At 45.5% G+C, this 13,306-nt stretch overlaps 1 protein-coding gene across 2 annotated transcripts; it reads left to right on the forward strand.

Moving 5' to 3' along the window:
- The first annotated feature begins 5,980 nt into the window (after nucleotides 1-5,980).
- zfp36l1a (zinc finger protein 36, C3H type-like 1a) lies at nucleotides 5,981-11,582 on the forward strand. Of its 2 annotated transcripts, none has more exons than XM_018732477.2 (2): nucleotides 5,981-6,235; nucleotides 7,890-11,582. In XM_018732477.2, exons 1-2 carry the CDS (start codon nucleotides 6,182-6,184, stop codon nucleotides 8,928-8,930), a joined length of 1,095 nt encoding a protein of 364 aa, XP_018587993.2. In that variant the 5' UTR covers nucleotides 5,981-6,181; the 3' UTR covers nucleotides 8,931-11,582. The 2 variants fall into 2 exon arrangements, with proteins under 2 accessions (XP_018587993.2, XP_029114199.1); XM_029258366.1 differs by lacking the exon at nucleotides 5,981-6,235 and adding an exon at nucleotides 6,354-6,611.
- The last annotated feature ends 1,724 nt before the right edge of the window (nucleotides 11,583-13,306 follow it).

The raw sequence follows: 13,306 nt of genomic DNA on the forward strand, positions 1-13,306 counted from the left end.
AGGCCAAGTCATGGTAAAAGCAGCACTTTTACACTTTCCCGTTTTGAACAAACATGGGCCACTCTTCTTATTTAGTTTGAGGTTGTTTCTGGCTTCTGCTGATTGCATGTGCATCTCTCATGTGACACAGGGTAATGAGTGACAGAGAAGGAAGGGGACGTGGTCATTTGGTTTAACACAGGAACGACTGCGCTAGAAAGAGATGCTGGTGTACCACTAACGACAATGCGGCTGGGCTTTTACGGCTATTTCATGTTTTATTTTCCTCTTCAAAACAAACCCGCTGTAGCGCTAGAAAAAAAAAAAACAGCAGAAAGCAGATCCCCATGTGAGTTTAAGAGGAAAGGAAAATAAAAGTGCAACACACTATATATGAGGAAGGTGAAGGGGTGCGGGGCACAGGAGCCTCACATAAAAATGGATGAGAAACACAGATGGAAGGGGGGGAGTGTACAAATAATGTGTGTGAAGGGAGAATTTAAATAATTACACAACGCAGAGCGCATTGCAAAAACAGACAACACTGTCCATGTCAGCAGCACTATTACGCAGAAAGTAAAGTAGGCGCAAAACAGCACAACGGTTGCTAATGCACACCATTGTCTAACAGGCAAGTCGTATTCAGCCTCCCCCTCCTCACCTTCTGGCCGAAGCCTAGTTTGGCAGAGGGAGAACGTCTGTATGAAATTCACAAATTGCACCCTCATCGCGAATCGGTCGCACCGCTGTCAGGGGTGTAGTAATGGTGTAGAAAATGTACAATATGTGTCAGCAGCACCTGAAATTGTGCAACATTTCACATGCATGTTTAAGGCCACTTTATAAGAACAATGGTACTTTGCCCAAGCAAAGTAAAGAATCAAGCCGCCGTTGTGCATGTGGCTTTCCCAACATTGTAATGACATCTTATGCTGTAAATCATAGGCATGTCCTTCAACCGCTGTTGCTCTACGCCATCTGTTTGGCAGCAGTATGGCCAGTGGCAGTGTTTTTCAGCTCTAACACTGATGGCACGTCCGTGTCGCCGCACATCCGTGCCCTAGAATTCGTGGGCTCCAACTCTGTGTGGTGTTTTGAATGAACACTTGGTTCAAATGAGCAAGCTGTTATTTAATCATGGATATTATATTACAGTATATGTGAACTCTGAGCAATTGCACACTGAAAGCCAGGTTATTAAAGAGCATCCTGGAAGGACCATTTTCATTCAGGATGAGCTGTCTGCTGAGAGTTGAGATGCTCTAGCCCGTGCAAAACACACAAAGAATTCAGAATAGTCAGTTAAATTTACACTCAGCAAACACTGACTGGCTTTTGTGTTAGATGGTAGCTGAGGTAGCTGTTTTCTTATTACTTAACAGAGACTTTTTTTACCAAAGGGAATTAGTTTCACCCATTTACATGGGATATATTACATTTACAATTATTCATTTAGCAGATGCTTTTCTCCAAAGCGATGTACATGTCAGAGAAAATACAATTTGTGCATTACATTAGGAGAAAGAGAGACTTAGATGCAAATGTGTGACTCTTAAGTAGAGTTTGTTTGTTTCCCCACATGCACAGATGTTCAGCACACAAGTAGCTGCATAAAACTTTACTAGAATATGAACGATTCTTAATCACCTTCCTAGTAGTTTTTTTTTTTTTTGAGATACATATAAACATTTATGTTACATTGCAGGAGTAGCCGCGTAAAGGATTGATCCGGGCATGATCTTAAAGTTATAGTGCATGAACATTTATACCTTACATGAACTTAAGAGATCATGGGCAAAGTGAGTCTGGAAGATATGAGTTTTAAGACCCTTTTTAAATATGAACAAAGGTTCAGCAGTTCTGTGTGAGAGGGGGAGGTCATTCCACCACAGCGGAGCCAGAACCGAGAACCTCCATGCTTTCTTTACCTTTCGTGCGTGGAACCATGAAGCGGGCAAATGCGGAAGAGTGTAGCGCTCTGGTTGGGGTGTAGCGAATGATCAAATCTTGTAGATAGCTGGGAGCAGTTTTATTGATGCATTTGTAGGCCATAACCAGGCTCTTAAATTTGATCCGATATGATATTTTATTGGATCAGTGCATGTTACTTTTCTTGAGGGCAAACTTTAGGTTAGAGATCTGTCTAGACCCAATTACTTCTGGCTACTCAATCACAAGGCCTAGTAAGGGACAAACAGGATTAAAATCTGTTAAAGATGAGAACAAGATAGTCTGACTGCAGTATATGAAAGAAAAAAATATATGGAATTATACCTATCTGAGGAAGCGGCGTGGGTTCGTCATACAGGTGTAATAGAGTAACATATACCACAACCAAGCACCACTCATCAGGAAGTCAGGCGTGTTTAGTGACGATAACCCTCCTATCAGCATGACATTAACGTCACAAAGGCAGCCACAGATGCCTGATAGTGACCTCTTCCTGGGTCAACCCAGAATTGGCCAAACATCCTCTTTCGGCATGAGAATGAAGCCGGGAGCGATGGCACGATTAATACCTTGGCATGTGTCTGGAATGTGGGAATTCTCAACGGAGCATCTTGGCACAGAATAGTATCGGATGAGAGTGGGGCTCTCCGCTTGTGCACAACTCCCAGCTGGATTCACAAAGCTTTGCACAAGTAAGCACAATGATTTAACACCTACTTATTGGGTGTAATTGCACTTGCGCATATTGATACTCACAAAACATTTACAAATATCCTGAGAAGTATCAACTGAGTAGACAGGCAGAAATATGCATTATGCTTTCAAAGCCGAGTCACTGAATTACATGACACATTGAAAATATGAGCATAATCCACATATACGACATTTGAAGTTTCGCTTTGTAGATTACGGGGGTGCAGACCTGTATCTTACCACTCCGCAAACCAATTTAATGTTGTGGCACACAGCGCTCTGGGTTCAGATGGGGTGAAGAAGGACGGACAGGCAGCATTAATTATGAGCATTTACTGGAATGCCAGCACACAAGGAAATAATACTCTTGGTCCGAGCACCCCGTTTCCTCAAGGACCTTTACCCCAAGTCAGCCTTCCCAGCCTGCTTAGTGCCCCCCAGGCTTTTTCTTTTTCCCACTGCCAAACACAGTCACCCCCCTATATTCCCCGTGAGCCCCCCCAGTGGTTGCACACTTTATTCACATTTTTCCCATTATTCAACTATTTGAAATAAACAGATTTCTTGCTCAAACTCACAGTAACACGGGTCGTTACAATATCCTTTTTTCAAATGTCACTTAATAGTGTGAGTACCCTCTCAGCTCAGGAGGATATGAAACACCTCCCGTCCCATAATGCATTTGAACTACCATAAAACAGGAGTGAAGAGGGCATCCATCAAAGGCCGGCGAATGCATTGTTGTCTGGGAGCGCCGGTTTCTTACAAGGGCCCCGGAAACAAGGAAAAGCGAAGCTGAGCACCACCCACAGGATGTGACGGGAACTGCAAGAGCGAACGCTGCCCTACCAAGCGCAGCCACAGTGTGCTTTCCAAGCGCACCGCTCCCCAGCCACCTCTCTCCGCACAGCTCCTCACAATCATACCTCACCTTGAATATCATCATAACCGGCCATTCCTTCCCCTGCTGCCATTATGTAACTGACAGAGCCAATACATGAAAGTCAGATATGCACAAGCACATTTTACAGAACTTATTACTTAAAAACATTTCAGGGAAGAAATTAACTTCTTAAAATAGTTTTTGCTGTTTGGGAACCTTTAAACATTTTTTCTATTTATTTGCAGAGCACTTTTTACAATGAACTTAGCAGCAGCTTTTGCAAGGGAACAGAAATGCCAGGATATACCTTATCACATTTTAGCAATAGTTGTTGGGAGCGGCATGACTCTGAAATCGACACAGAACCTGGAAGCTGGAAATCTGTTTTCCAAACAATGAGGCGAAGTCATTTGGGCTGGGATGTAGACAGCAGGTAAATTTTTCATAAATTCCAGGAAACAGCCTCAACTATGGCATTTCATCACTTGGCAAGACACAGCCTGTTCAATATATAAAAGAAAAGCAATCAGTACTATGGCAATAAGTACCATCGCCCTGGCAAACCCAGTCAGTTAGTCTGTTGGTGCATAAAAATCACTTGGAGTCAGCAGATTCACACCAAGAACATATGACCCAGGGAAGTGCTGCCATTCAGTTCTGAATTACTATCACACACAGAGAGAGTAATAAAAACCTCCTTTTACAACTTTTTACTGTTAGCCATAAAACATACCTCCAGACCCAGTTTTTGTCTTTACTGATTACGCCCCAGAATTGCCTTGCTTTATCTTTACTCTTTCAACCGAGCTTTACAAGTGCGAAGGCTATCCAAGTTTAAAGGTGGGACCAGCGTGTGTTCGACAGCTCCACACAAAGACTGGCTCAGCTTGTCTTCACTTTACAGTCACACCTTTCAGTTTTCAAGAACCATTTCTCCATACGTGCAGCAAAAAGTCAAAACTTAAAGGTATTAACCCAAGTACCAAAACTTTAAAGGTAGTTCCCCCCAGGGGTTCAACTCCTTTTGTAATAAATGTCCTCTATAAATCTCTCATTCACGCCATACCACCCTCCGCTCTTAACAGCTTCTTTTTTTATTTAAACGATCCTCTGCTTTTGTTTTACAAATCAGGCCTGATATAAACAACTGTTTTGTCGTGAAGGGGTTGGGGGGTTGGGGAGACAGACTTTCGCAAAATATATTTAAACATACCGGTTTTTTATTATCTCGGTCTTAAAATAGCTCCCTGGTTCAAGCTAGTGCTGTAAGGACACAGCTCACTGGCTGAGGAAATGTACGACAAATTAAGTCCTTCTTTTCCATGCGCTCTATTTAGTGTGAAGTATTGTCACAGTAAAGCTGACCAACTAAGTCTGTGGGAGCCAACACACTCTTCAAGTGTGTACAGCTACGCTGTACGAAACGGTCTCTGCCAACCATAAATAGGTGTGATTGCAAAAGTTACTTTAAACTTATCTTAGTGCTTTCCTCATACTTCTGAGATGAACACACTTAATTATTTTAAAAAAAAAAATCCTAAATGTACACTTTATTAAAAGAAAGCGCCCATCCGTTAGGTGCGCGGGAGGCCCACGCCACGTGCTCATGTTGACAGACCTCCTCCACGTGTACGAAGGAGTTAAACTTTCCTTCCCGTTTTCGCGCACCGGAAAGTCCCATAAATGACGTTTCGAGACGGCAATTAAAAACATATCAATTATACAGCAGCTCTTAGCGTTGATGCTGCTGCGCGAGCCAAATAAACAAGTCCCGACTGTTGAGGAACACGAGCTCCGTGGTTTGCTTGCCATTGAATTACAGGACTGCTGGATTGGATATGAGCGACATCTTTTGAAGTGAAAGCACTTTGTATAATTTATGCTTTAGATATGATATAATACTGAACTTGGTCACGTTAACATGCACACGATTCCGTACGGTTTCCCGCACGTTTCTATGCAACAGGCTACAGCGACAAGTCCCAGGCGACCCACTGAGACGGATTCCCTAAATAACTGCCTCCGTCCAAACGGCGGGGTAAGAGGGGGGCGCGTGCGCGCGCAAGCACGCACGCGGCGGGCGGCTTTGCACGTGCACGCCGCGGAGAACCCGGGAAAGCGCCACATGTCATTGAATAAAAGTGAATAAATGGATTCGACGCGTTTGCTCTCAAAACCCTGGATGTAAAGGGAAACTCTGTACGCCCAAAGCTTGGTTTTCGTCCGTTGCCTGCATACTAGAGGCATTACGCACTTTCCACGCGAGTACATTAAAATTAAAAGTTCCTTTTTTCAGCGCTGCCGCGCTTCCTCTCGCTCTCAGCGTGAGTTCGCTGTTCGCTGTGTGTTTTGAGAACAGTCACACACACACACACACACACACTCAAGGAGTGACGGAGGAGAGGGGGAGGGAGAAAATACCAGCGGAAGAAATACGAGTGAAGAAGAAGAAGGAGGAAAAAAGGTATTCATATGAAAAGTGTCAATCAGGCCGTGGCTCCTCCTGCAGACGATTATAAAGGGTCGAACAGGCGACGGCGGCAGCAGCGAGGCGGACAGCGGGGGGGTCGCCAGGGATCGCGCTATATAAGCTGGACATCATCACCCTCCCAGTCGAAACTTCTGCGTTGTTTTATATTGGTATTATTTTGTATTTAAATCTCCATCCCGACGAAGATGACGACGGCCGTGGTGTCGCCTTTCTTCGACTTCAGCGACGTTATTAACAAGGTAGCGCTAAGAGCGCCAACTTTCCTACCGCGGGTGCAAACACAGTCACGGTGTATGATGATACAGTAACAGTGCCAGTGCAGTGGTGGTGCGCGTGGAAGCGTTACGTTAGTTTCGTTCTGTTTTAATGTACTCTTCGCTTTGTGCGTCTCACACGCTGGCTGCGTCGCAACGTACGTGTCAGAGGAGGCCGCCGCGGCTCGCTGGATGCGCACCGGACGGGTTAACCCCGGTTAGTTAGTTGGTTAGTTTAGTCATCGGTGTATCTTGCTACAGCGCTGCAGCTCTGAGATTCATTAAGACTCGTCCGACTGACTCCCGCGCTCTTTGATTCTTCTTCTTGCTGCGTCTCCTGTTTTGCTCACTAACGAAACAGGTGTGTGTTCGTGCACATGTATGTAAGACTTACTTAGTTAGTGCTCAAGTATTTCTGCGGAACTGTGTGTTGCGTTGAGTCGGTCCGTGCGCAACAGTTGCATTAATTGAATGTTAGCCTCGCGTCCAGGCTGTAGTACAGTCCAACAGTGCAACACACGCTCTCCGTCGGGCGGCGGCATGTGCTGTCAAAAAAAAGTAGACGCGAATCATGAGTAAGTGAACAAATAACTGCGTTCTTGATGCATCTTGTTTACATACATGTCGATGTCTAGATTGTTACCCCCCCCCCCGACCGCGCTTTTTTAGCTGGATTCTAAGTGCCGTGACGTGCCGGCCGGTTGTGTGAGCGTTGATGGGGCAGCGAAGGGCGACGAGTCAGTCAGTGCAGTGCGGCCGAGAACTGCCGATGGCCCTGCGCGTTTGCGTCCGCCCGCCGTGTGCGCGTTCGGCTTCGGACGCCGCGCGGCGCGCGGTTGGCAACGCCAGGCGATCGTTACCTAACGGTCTCGACCGCGGAGGGTCCTCGCTAATGGTGTGACACTTCCGTGCGCTGCAGTCATCTGAGAAGTTGTTGGTGCGCGTGTGTTGGTCCGTTAGAAAGAAAGAAGCAGCGTTTATGGTGAGGTAAGCCTAGCACCCCCTCCTCCCCACCCGGGCTGTTAAATGGTCGTAAGGATGAAGTAAAAAACGCGCCCCGTTTACAGCGTGTGAAGGAATCTTATGGCCCTCTGCTCGTCGGGCTGCTCTGCACAGCTCCATTCATGGCAGATTCGAGAAAGGCGGTTAAAACGCAGTGTCCGAGGTCGGTTGCGGGGTTTGAGCTCGGGCTGCGCAGAGCTGCGGAAGGTTCACTCGCGTCCCGTGTAATTATCTGCTTTATTGGGTCAGGAATAAAAGGGTAGTAGGCGCGTGTGTGAGTTGGGAAACTTCCCCAGCTTGTGCGCCGTGACTGCCGCATGTGGGGTCTGGAGCCCATAGCCCTGTGTGTTGTAACTGATCCCTTTGTGCTGTCTGGGTTGGGGGTGGGGGGGCGCTTTGAAAAGGGCTCCTTGGTTCTGCAGCACTACTCTGTAGGGACTGACAAGCAGCGTGATGCACACTTGAGTACCTGCGTCTCTAGGGCCTTCACTAACTGCAGTAAAATTACTCTGAACCCTTGGTGCTTTACTGTTCGCTTAATGGGAACTACAGTATATATGTGTATAACACCTGTTTTGGTCAAGAGAATAACGAGATGTCTTTTGTGTGCTTTTTTTTTTTTTTGGTTTACTTACAGAATAACAAAATGATGAACTACAATAACAACAACATACTTGGCACCCCAAACCCAATGTCTCTCCCATGCATTGGTGCCAACCCATCCATCTCCAGCGCCACTGGGAGCCTGCTGGACAGGAAGGCGGTGGGGACCCCATCTGCTGTTGGGGTGTACCAGCGGCGCCACTCGGTCAACATACCCAGCTCCAAGTTCAATCACAACCAGTTCCTCAACAGCCTGAAGATGGACCCGCCGCTCACCTCGGGCAGTGGCAGCAACAAGGAGAACCGCTTCCGGGACCGCTCCTACTCAGAGACTGGGGAGCGGCTGGCACCCAAGTGCGCTGGCAGTCCCAGCAACGGGGCCAGCGGCAGCCAGGTCAACTCCAGCCGCTACAAGACGGAGCTGTGCCGCCCCTTTGAAGAGAACGGTGCCTGCAAGTACGGCGAAAAGTGCCAGTTCGCGCACGGCGTCCGCGAGCTGCGCAGCCTGAGCCGCCACCCCAAGTACAAGACGGAGCTGTGCCGCACCTTCCACACCATCGGCTTCTGCCCCTACGGCCCGCGCTGCCACTTCATCCACAATGCCGAGGAGCGCCGGGGACCCCCGCCGCTCTCAGCTTCCAACAAGCTGGACAGACCCCGCCTTCAGCACAGCTTCAGCTTCCCGGGCTTCCCCAGCACAGGCGGCTCTCAGGATAGCCCCACCTCCGTCACGCCACCGCCCATTTTCTCCAATGAGGACATTGCGGACTGGCCAAACAACCCCTTCACATTCTCCAGCCAGGAGCTGGCCAGCCTGTTTGGCCCCAGCCTGGGTCCTCTGCCTAGCGCTGAGCCCACTACTCCGGGCCCGCCATCCCCAACCGCGCCGTACTACTTCAGGCCCCTGTCCAATTCGCCACCCATATTTGAGTCACCCCCTAGCCCGCCGGACTCCCTCTCTGACCAGGAAGGTTACCAGAGCAGTTCAGGCAGCCTCAGCGGATCAGAGTCTCCCAGCTTGGACACCACCCGTCGACTTCCCATCTTCAGTAGACTTTCCATTTCCGACGACTAAGGCGCACGTGGCCGCAAAAGATGGAAAGTTAGAAGAATTTGGCACTCCCCTCTGCCTCCAGCCCTCTTTGCCTTTCCTCTCTCAATACCTGTTCCCCTTGCCTCTCCTGTCCTTGTTTACATATAGAGAATCTCAACGTATTCTGTGCAGCGTTTTATTTTAAACCCACAGCATGATGAGAGGTCTGTCTTCCAAGTGAGGTGGTAGTTGGGGCCCAAGAAGTGAGTGCATACAGACACACACCTCCACACAGTGTATACTGATTTCAAAAGGACACCACCTGAATTAAGGGAATGACTTTTCAATTCTAAAGCAATAAGTGTGGCTCTCAAGTCTTTCTCCCCATCTTGCCCCCTACCCTGCCTTGTATTCCTAGACCTCCATGACATACTTTTTAATAGTGCCAAAAAAGAGAATGGGTAAGAGAATGTGAATGGTGCTGGAAAGGTATTGGACTGTGACTGTGGCCAGACACCACCTGCCTTCCTTGTTGACTTGTAGCAGTGCAGCTGGTGTCTTGGCCTGGGGAACGCTTCACTCTCTACAGGCTGCCTCTTCCCTCAAGACCCTTTCTCCCCGAGCTAGCCGATGTGAGTGTTAAGGCTGTAGCTGTTCTAACTTTTATTTACAGATTTCTTGAAACAGAAAAGAGATTTTAAGTGCTGGGGGCCACACCTGCAAAATGCTATGTTTGCTGGACTACTGTGTTTATGCTTCTCATAGCTTTCTGCCCTCTCGAAGTGCTCTGCCCCGTAGTGATTTAGTGGACTAGGAGAGTCTGCGGGAAGGACTTAACAGATCAAGGTTGGGTTCTGGAATCGGCCAGGAAAAGATGAGTCTTTATTTTGGTGCTATGAGTTCAATTCCCACCACCACCTAAACAACCTAAAAAGATATGATGCCTTAAATTCTTGTTCTTCTTAATTCCTTCATCCAAACCTCCCCAGTTTTCCCCCACCCCCTCCTGTTGCTGGTCACTGGTTGTGTTTAGAAGGGAAACTTCTTGTGGAATCTCTGGTTATGGCGTGTTAACCGGTCAGCTGCGTGGTGTGGTCAAACCTCCCTGTTGCATCTCACCACAGATGCTCAGATCAGTTCAGAGCAAATCCTTCCTTTTATAGAATATGCTCCACGGAGCACTTTGTACCCTTCCCATCCCGCTTTTTCTTTTTGGTTTATTAATATTTTATTATTGTTACTGTTATGGTTGTTTGGAAAAACTTTCGGAGTGGAAGGTTTTTGCTTGTCACTGCTTATTTAACTTATCAAACGTATTTATTGCTGATCATATGCATTTTTTTGTTAATTTTGTTTGTATTTATCTGGTTAATGAACAATAGAATATATTTTCTTTTATGTTAAATTATGATCTTCCGTATTAATCTAAAGATTGTGAAGACTTGTCATTTTTTCCTTTTCACAGTTTAATATATTATACTTCGACTTTTTGTTTGCAACTACTCTGTTAAAATGAACCTTAATTTAAAGCAAAAAATGCAAGTTTTGTGTTTTGATTTATTTATTGTAGTTTTGGTTGTTTTGGTTTTTTTCCCCCCTTCACTTCCCCAGTGTTGGACTGCAAAATTTCAGGAACCTTATTACTGCCATGTTGATTTAATTCCTCAACTTTATCTGACAGGTCTTAAGACAGACTGTGCTTTTCTGTTTCCTAATGACAGCTCCTTAATTTGCGTTCACTGCTTTACAGTCAGTCCCATCTGCTACAACAACCATTTAGTTTTACTGGTTCCTTGAATTCTTTCTTTGGTCATCTTGCAGTATTTTCTCCTCGGAAATATACAAGCTTATATTAACTTCTGTTCTAATGAAGCTGATAAGCAGCTAGATGCAATTTATACTCTTGACACCAGTTAAAATTCCCTCCCCCCCCCCCCCCCCCCCAATAAAAGGGATTTTGGTGTTTGAGTAGGGGAGATGTGACTGGGGTTGGGATACTGCAAAAGTCCTCCTTGAAATAGAAAAAAAAAAAAAATACTTTTATGGGACTTGAAGTTCCCCAGAAACCAGTTGGCTTCTGTTAAGCTAAAATTTCTACTCAGTCCACCTGTTGATTTGGGTGGTTTTGAAATGTGATGTACATTGCAGAGATTGTATAGTGAAACAACATGCACAGTGTGTTATGTAAGAATAAAGCCTATTCATAAAGTGCATTTTGAAGCTAGATTTAAACAAGTACCTAGATTGCCAAGGTGAGGAATGTCAGGAGTTCTAGCTGTGAGACCGAGGCCTTGTATTTGGTTATTAAAATAATTACTGATGGGCTTTGGTCCCGTCAGTCACAAACCTACGCTGTGACCAAACCTGTACATATCATGTACGCTATAAATAGTCCTTTTAGAACTGAGATTACCCTCACCCCAAATGTTAAGTGCCTCGTAATGAATACATTCCAGGTAGCCAACACATTCTGCCTTTGTGTTGTAATAGAAATATGAGGAAAAAATTAATTCCACGTTCTGTTTTTCCATGTAGGATGGAGAGGTTAACAGGACTGACACAAAGAAAGTAAACTGTTGAATGTATTGTGTTTTACAGCTGTTGCTGTTCACTACAATAATATCTATGTGAGTTTATACAATTTTTGTAACGACTGATTGCAGTTAACCAATAAACCCCATATTTTTGAAAAAAGTATTTTGTTGCAACTTTCCATACCGTTTCTTCCTGAAAAGGGGTGGATGTTCCTGATTAATTGGAAACCTTAAGGGGATAATGACTCGGTGCATAATGAAACAAGAACTGGGCTTGAACAAACTTGCTTTGTTCCAAAGAAGCATGACCTTTTGTTAAAGTGCTGATTAGACAGAAGAATTTAGGGCAGGGATACAGAACGAGTTCATCTTGCTTAAACTCTTACAGAGGACTGTAGGTAGGGCTAGGAAATGCAAGAAATCTATCAGATTGAATACATTGTCTTCAAAGAGGGAAAATAAATCATTTCACTCTTATCCATAAGGAGTATAGAGCAATAGACACGGGGGTTCACCCTACTTTGTGTGCAGCAGCAGTTGTCTCCAGTAGTTTTCCAACTGCTCCTTCCACCCACCACCAAGGGTTTATTCTCCTGGTATGTCTTTGAGATGAAGAACATGGCCATTGTGATCGGTAACAGTCAAAAAACAAGGTAAAAAGAGATGGACCATTACTACTGGATGGTTTTCCAACAATGAAAAAATAGAGGAGTTAATGAAAAGCTTAGCTGCTCTCTGTCTTGAATTCCCATGTCACAGATTTCCACTGGGAATCTTTAGCTGTCCTTGTGTTTCACTTGAGTTTCTGTATGTGACTGTGAGCCTCTCCTGACAAAGAATGCAAGCTTGTTGTTTCATAAGGATGTTCACATTGCTAGATCCACGCCAGGTTGATGCAGGATACCATGATTGTAAGCCTTGTCCTGCACACTGCATGATCAACAGGTACATTTCTGATGGATTTGTGTGTTCACAACGTAACGTACAACCGATTAAAAAATACCCATAACAAAACATGTTTTATTATGTGCTGCAGTGAATCTCTCCTTTTATGAAATGTTCTGTTTTGTATGTGTTGTATTTTGACTATTTTCTGTATATAACACAAACCTAACATCATTTATAAGACATACGTTATCTGTCCTGTTTCCTTTAATGGAAATGGATGTCATACATACAGGACAGCATATCCACATATCCTGCAGAGCACTTCCACCAAAAACACAAGCAACTGTGCACCGACAGTCATATCAGAAAGATACATCATGTTAGAATTGCTTTGGCCTTCAGGAGTTATGCAACATCCCTCAGTAACTGTAGCCCTCAATCTCACCCTGCGTTCAGCGGTGTGTGTGCTTTAGCTTTCCACAGTCCTCCGTCTTTGGTTCAGACTATTGCCGCTGTTTGGCTTTGTTCTGTGGCAGTCGTGGTTACCTTGTGTATCTTAAAATGTATGGTGGACAGGTAAATGTGTTGACATCATATGACTGATCTAGTTCTGCGTCTGTCTCAGTCCTGGCAGTTCTACCACGGCTAGGTCCAGGATTCTTGGTCTAACTGCGAGTTTTTCGTATGTTGGCAAGCAAACAGAATTGTCTGTTGTTATAACAATAGCGTAGGGTCATTGTGGTGCAACAGGTAGCACTGGTGCCTCAAAGCTCTGGGGTTGTGGGTTTGTACATAGGTTCTAAGTCAGTCCAATCTGTGTGGAGTTCACATGTTCTTCCGATGTTTGTGTGGATTTTGCTCCACTTTCCTTTCTCGGGCTAGAGATGTATTTGAAGTGAATTGGTGACTTTAAACTGCTCCAAGTGTGTATGTGAGTCAGTGAGTGAGTGGGATTGCCCTGTGTTGGACTGGTATCCCATTTAGGGTGTACCCTGC

This window comes from Scleropages formosus, chromosome 15 (genome assembly GCF_900964775.1).
Source record: "Scleropages formosus chromosome 15, fSclFor1.1, whole genome shotgun sequence".
NCBI classification, from domain to species: Eukaryota; Metazoa; Chordata; class Actinopteri; order Osteoglossiformes; family Osteoglossidae; genus Scleropages; species Scleropages formosus.

Bases quoted from the DNA above. Each gene is read 5' to 3' on its own strand.
- zfp36l1a (XM_018732477.2), top strand. From the start codon at position 6,182: ATGACGACGGCCGTGGTGTCGCCTTTCTTCGACTTCAGCGACGTTATT. The intron at 6,236-7,889 runs GTAGCGCTAAGA...GTTTACTTACAG, and splicing joins TCAGCGACGTTATTAACAAG to AATAACAAAATGATGAACTA.